The following is a 5720-nucleotide window of genomic DNA, read 5'->3' as shown; positions in this document are numbered from 1 at the left end:
GGACAGGGATTGGGACAGAAGACAAGTGATGTGGTGTCATGCTCATCACAGGGGGTCTCCATCATAGTTCTAGAGAACAGCCCAAGAAACCCTTTGCTGTTTGAAGGTTCTCAGGAGGTAATTATTTCGCCTCCAAGGAGCAGCCTCATCCTTGTAGATAATTGTCCTAATACAGGGGTCTATCCTGAGAGACTATGCTGCTCCCAGCATACAAGAGGATGGAAGAAATCGCACATAAATGCCAGGAGGAGGAAAGTATGCAGGAAGTTAAGCAAGAAAACAAGATTCAAAACACATATAAACTGCCCTAGTGATGAGATTGTCTTCCACAAAGCCCTTCCTTCTATCTCCAGGATGCCTTCCTTTACATGGCTGCATGTTTCTGTCTCTGTCTCTGTCTCAGCCTCCCCAGGGCGTCCTTCACATCCTTGTTCCGCAGACTGTAGATGAGGGGGTTGAGCATGGGGATGACCAGGGTGTAGAAGATGGAGACCACCTTGCCTTGCTCTTTAGATGCCAAACCTCCTGGCTGGCCATATATAGCAATCCCAGTTCCATAAAACAAGGACACAGCTGTCAAATGGGAGCCACAGGTAGAGAAGACCTTGTGCCTCCTGGATCCCGAGTGCATGCTGAGGATGGTCACAGTGATGTAGCCATATGAAATCAGGATGACTAATGTTGCCCCCATTAGAATGAAACCACAGATGGCAAACATTACCAGCTCATTGACGGAGGTGTTGGCACAGGCAATCTGGAGTAGTGGGGGCACATCACAGAAGAAATGGTCGATGTGATTGGAGCCACAGAAGGGAAGTTGAAAAGTGAGGCTGGTCTCCACAATGGAGTTGAGGCAACCTCCAAAGTAGGCAGCCAGCACAAGGCAAGCACAGACTGTGGAGGACATGGTCACTGGGTAGTGCAGAGGACTGCAGATGGCCATGAAGCGGTCATAGGCCATCACAGCAAGAAGTAAAGCCTCACTTGTTCCCAGAAAGGAGAAGAAAAACAGCTGTGCAGCACAACCAGCAACTCCAATGACTTTGGAGGAATAGAAGTTGGCCATTGCTTTGGGGGCAATGGCAGAGGAGTAGCAGAGGTCGACAAAGGACAGGTTCTTGAGGAAGAAGTACATGGGGGAGTGCAGGCGGGCATCCAGGGTGATGACCACGATCATGGTGAGGTTGCCCAGGACGGTCACCATATACAGGACAAGGAAGACAACAAAGAGCAGGGCCTGGGTCTCTGCACCTCCCTCAAATCCCACCAGCACGAAGGCCTGCAAGGACACTGGAGTGAGGCTTCCATTTCTGTAGACAGCTGTGGCCATGAGTGGGGTCAGCTGAAGAGAGGAAGGTGGAGGCAGAAGGGAAACAGTCCTCAACTCTAAAGGCACCTGTCCCATGGAGTGCTGAGATGCATCTGTGACATACTGTTCACAAGCCCGGAGGCCTGGATCGCCTTCCAGGTGGACCAGTGTGGCCTGAAAGAGGGTATCTCCTCTGAGGTACTTAGTTCCTAAGGATGTGCTGAGCCCCGTCTGTGCAGAAGCCTGAGCTGAGCTCTGAGGATACAAAGAGGGTTTCTGAGTTGAGTGACTCTCAGGTACAGAGTCTCCACACTTGCCTCTGAGTTGCTTGTTCTCCACCTCCAGGGACATCCTGAGTGATGTCATTTTAAGAAGAAAAAAACAAAAACTCCCAAGTTCTGCCCTTCCCTTCTGTCTCACCAACTGACCTTAGAATGGACAAGAGAACCTGCTGACCTCCCAGAAACTGGGGTAGGTGATCTGTCATCTCTAGGCTGGACTCAGAGTAGGGAAACAGCTCTCTCTAGACTTGGGCTATATCTGGGTCCCCTGCTAGACTCTTGACCTCATCTGACTCCCAAGACTGCTGGACAGCTATGGTCTGTGCAGACTCAGCTTCACTGAGGGTGTGAGGGGCTCCTGCTAGTGACAAGATGTTAGAGATTGTGGCCTAGGCCCATGCCCTGACTCACACCAGGGCTGGGACCCTTACATATTTGGAACAGGCTCATAGCATGGGACCCGATTTCACTGCCAGCTCTGTCTCCTTATCTGTGTCAGCTTTGGGGATTTAAAGGATTCTGCCCCACCAACTCCAAAGGCTTCCTGTGTCATCAGTACAGAAGTCCTCTGAGTCCCACCTCATACCTCCCAGACCTCATCATAGCCCCTGACTCAAGAATATTACAAGGGCCTCCTACCCTTCCAGAAATTGAGCTGTGTGATCCTTCTCTCTCTAGGCTGAAAAGAGAGCGGGGAGCAGCTCTTCCCAGGCTGAGGCTGAGCCATGGTCTGTCCCATGTAGGACCACTTTTTTTTTCATTCTAAGCATAGACTTGAGTAGCCATCAATGTATGCAGGAGGCTAGGGGATTCCTGTCAATGTCTTATTGTTAGATAGAACATGGAGATGAGATAGCCCAGTTCTATCCTGTCAAAAGCACCAAGGATGGGTCCTTGGTATATCTGGGACATCCTCATGCCCTCAAAACCCATCTCACTGCTAATTATGCTCTATACCTCAACTCAAATTTGGAGTAATTAAAAGATCTTACTCTTTCCCATTTGAAAACCAAATAGAGTTGGTTCTGCCCAGTGCTCTCAGACCATTCCTCTCAATTTATCTTACAGTGATCACAGCATTGAAAATCTTGAAGTATCCTAAGTGGGACTCACTGTGGTCACTACCATATTGGTACACACAGGACTTAGCTGGGAAGTTGCCAGGCTGAGACACATCGGTAGATCTGTGTGATGTCCATTCTCTATCATTCCAGGAGTTAGGAAAGTTCTCAGTCTAGGTGAGCTCATTTTCTGTGCCCTCCACTCTCCTCTACAGTTAATTCTGTGCCCTCCACTCTACAGTTATCCACAGTTTTCATATGTGTGTCAGTTGGTGGTTGGAGGTACCATCCGAGCCTACCATACACTGCAAAGATAACTTTCCCACTGTAAGCTGTAAGGTGTGCATGGAATGGCTTTGTGCTCACACTCTTGACACAATCACCAAGGGTCACAGTACTGAACACACATGGATTTCCATACTAATAATTATGGAAAGGAAGGCTGGTCTGCTGCTTCTTGTTAACCCCCAAACAAGCCTGATCTCCCCCAGCTTGCTTAGCTATTGCCATTTCTGGGGTGTGAGGAAAGCATGGGTTGAGGACATTTCTCTGCTGTGAGAGAACTGGGTGATCATGACAGTAAGGGGCAGTCATTGCTCACCTCAACCCTACTCTTGATGAGCCAGGGGAGCCACTGCCTCCTGTGAGCTTCCTGGATACAGAGCTTCAGTCCACCTGCCTGCAGAATTGGAGCTAGTGTTCAATAAGATTGAACAAGGGTAGGATCCCCTCAAACCTGCACACCCCGAACTGTGCCAAGGCCAGAGATGATCAGGATAGGACATGTCAGCTTACTGAGGCAAGCTCCAAGTGAACACTGTTTACCCTTCTGATCTCTGTCTACGAAGTTTCTTACTCCTCACAAGTGACACAATGAACTTACCTTTCATAAGGGAGTCAGGTCTACCCCAAGGTCACACAGCCAATATCCATGCACCCAGTACCCCTGTGCTGCTGAGCTTGGTCTGTGATGGCTGAGGTGGGCATCATTTGATCCTGTCCCTTAATCAGATCATTAATGGGTTCTTGAGAAGTGGATTGAGATGACTGTGAGCAGAAGTGGTCACCTGGGTCCCCATGAAGATCCAGGATATGCAGGTTCTGGTTGTGACAGGTTCTGCGGTTTGTAGAGAATAAAGCCTGTTTCCTTACCTTGCCTGCTCTCCTGTCACTGAAAGTAGAAACCTATGTGGAGAGGTCACTATGGTGGTGAGGACGCTGTGCTTCTAGCCTTGCTGGGGCTCTTGGCCTCCAATGGCCAATTAGGAAAGTGCTGTCCCACTGACAGCTGGGAATCTAATTCCCTGGGCTCCAAAGGTAGAAGACTGTCTGTAGGTAATCTCTGCCTCATCACCAGACAAGTCCTATGGGTCGGCAGGAAGCCTCTGTTCACAGGGACCTCTGGAGGTACCATCAGGATTACAGCAGAGACAACTCAGGAGCAGCTGTGTTCAGTGTAACTCATTAGAGTCACCCAATGGTCAAGGTGGCTACTGTCCATCCTCCTGTTGTTCCCTTCAACTTTCCATGTTGATGTGAAAACCACATTGTAAAAGTCTTCCTGGAAGGCAGCTGGTCAGTTCAATTCCCCTAAATGAGCACTGGCTTTTCTCAAGTCACTAACTCTGCAAACCCAAGTCTTCCCGTGTCATTAGAAGCCTGAGAAAATGAACTCCATCCCTCTTTTGTCCTTTTTCTGATTGTTTCTGTCTGAAGAAACACAATCCAGTAAGCAGTGATCCAATAGAAGAGACAGAAAATAGAAAGGCCAGCATCACCCTCCTCAGCAGTTAGCTGTGTCCCCACACACATCTTGGGACTCCATATGTCCTCATGTCCCAAATCTCGACACTCCTTAGTTCTGCTCTTAAGATCTTCCCTGGGATTGAGGAAGCAACCACGTTCCTATTGGTAGAATGACAAGGGTATGAAGTCTTCATCTGCATTCTGAGAGTCAATCTCTATGTTCTTTCCCATCATGGAAAGCATACATGAGGACACAACAGAGCCCCTGCTAACACGTCTGTCATTTATGTGCTATAGGTAGCATCCTAGGTTTTTTTGTTTTATTAGATATTTTCTTTATATACATTTCAAATGCTATCCCAAAAGTTCCCTATACCCTCTCCCCACCCTGCTCCCCTACCCATTCACTCCCACTTCTTGGCCCTGGTGTTCCCCTGTATTGGGGCATATAAAGTTTGCAATACCAAGGGGCTCTCTTCCCAGTGATGGCCAACTAGTCCATCTTCTGCTACATATGCAGCTAGAGACACAAGTTCTGGGGGTACTGATTAGTTCATATTGTTGTTCAACCTATAGTATTGCAGACCCCTTCAGCTCCTTGGGTGCTTTCTCTAGCTTCTCCATTGGGGGCTCTGTGTTCCTTCTTATAGATGACTGTGAGCATCCACTTCTGTATTTGCCAGGTACTGGCATTGCCTCATATGAGACAGCTATAACAGGGTCCCTTCAGCAAAATCTTTCTGGCATATGCACTAGTGTCTGTGTTTGGTGGCTGATTATGGGATGGATCCCCTGGTGGGGTAGTCTCTGGATAGTCCATCCTTTCATCTTAACTGGGGGCTTGCTTATGGTTTTGGGGGGTGAGTGTATGATTTTCATGGCAGGAAGCAGACAGATATAGTGTTAGAGCAGTAGCTGAACATCCTGAACCACAGGCAGCAGGCAGAGAGAGTGAGAGCAGCAGAGCCTGGGCTTTCAGACCTACTCCTAGTGATAGACTTCCTCCACGAAGGCCATGCCCCCCCCACTCTTTCCAAAATTTTCCCACAAACTGGTGACCCTGCACTCAAATACATGACCATGTGGGAGCCATTCTCATTTAAGCCAAAACAGGGGTTTATAAATTGCTTTTACTACATATGAAACATAGCTAAGATTTTATTTTCATTCTCAGAGGAGTCTTTGATCTTTGACTTTCCAATGATGTGCAAAGTGTTCAGAGTCTGTGGATTGTTATATATGGCTAAATGTGTCTTCCACCATGCACTGATCACATGCCTTAGGGGATAGGGGCAGAATGTTGAGGTTTGGGTACAAGAATAT

At 48.2% G+C, this 5720-nt stretch overlaps 1 protein-coding gene across 1 annotated transcript; it reads right to left on the bottom strand.

The window, feature by feature from the left end:
• Positions 1-364: 364 nt before the first annotated feature.
• On the bottom strand, positions 365-1330 carry LOC110302902 (olfactory receptor 12-like). The gene has a single exon (XM_021173709.1). It carries the CDS (start codon positions 1328-1330, stop codon positions 365-367), a length of 966 nt encoding a protein of 321 aa, XP_021029368.1.
• Positions 1331-5720: the final 4390 nt, after the last annotated feature.

This window comes from Mus caroli, chromosome 1 (assembly GCF_900094665.2).
Source record: "Mus caroli chromosome 1, CAROLI_EIJ_v1.1, whole genome shotgun sequence".
In the NCBI taxonomy this organism is placed as follows: Eukaryota; Metazoa; Chordata; class Mammalia; order Rodentia; family Muridae; genus Mus; species Mus caroli.
The sequence above is the reverse complement of the archived record's forward strand: the minus strand, read 5'-3'. Positions and strand labels throughout refer to the sequence as shown.

Coding starts and splice junctions, on each gene's coding strand:
- LOC110302902 (XM_021173709.1), bottom strand. CDS start 1,330: ATGGCCACAGCTGTCTACAGAAATGGAAGCCTCACTCCAGTGTCCTTG.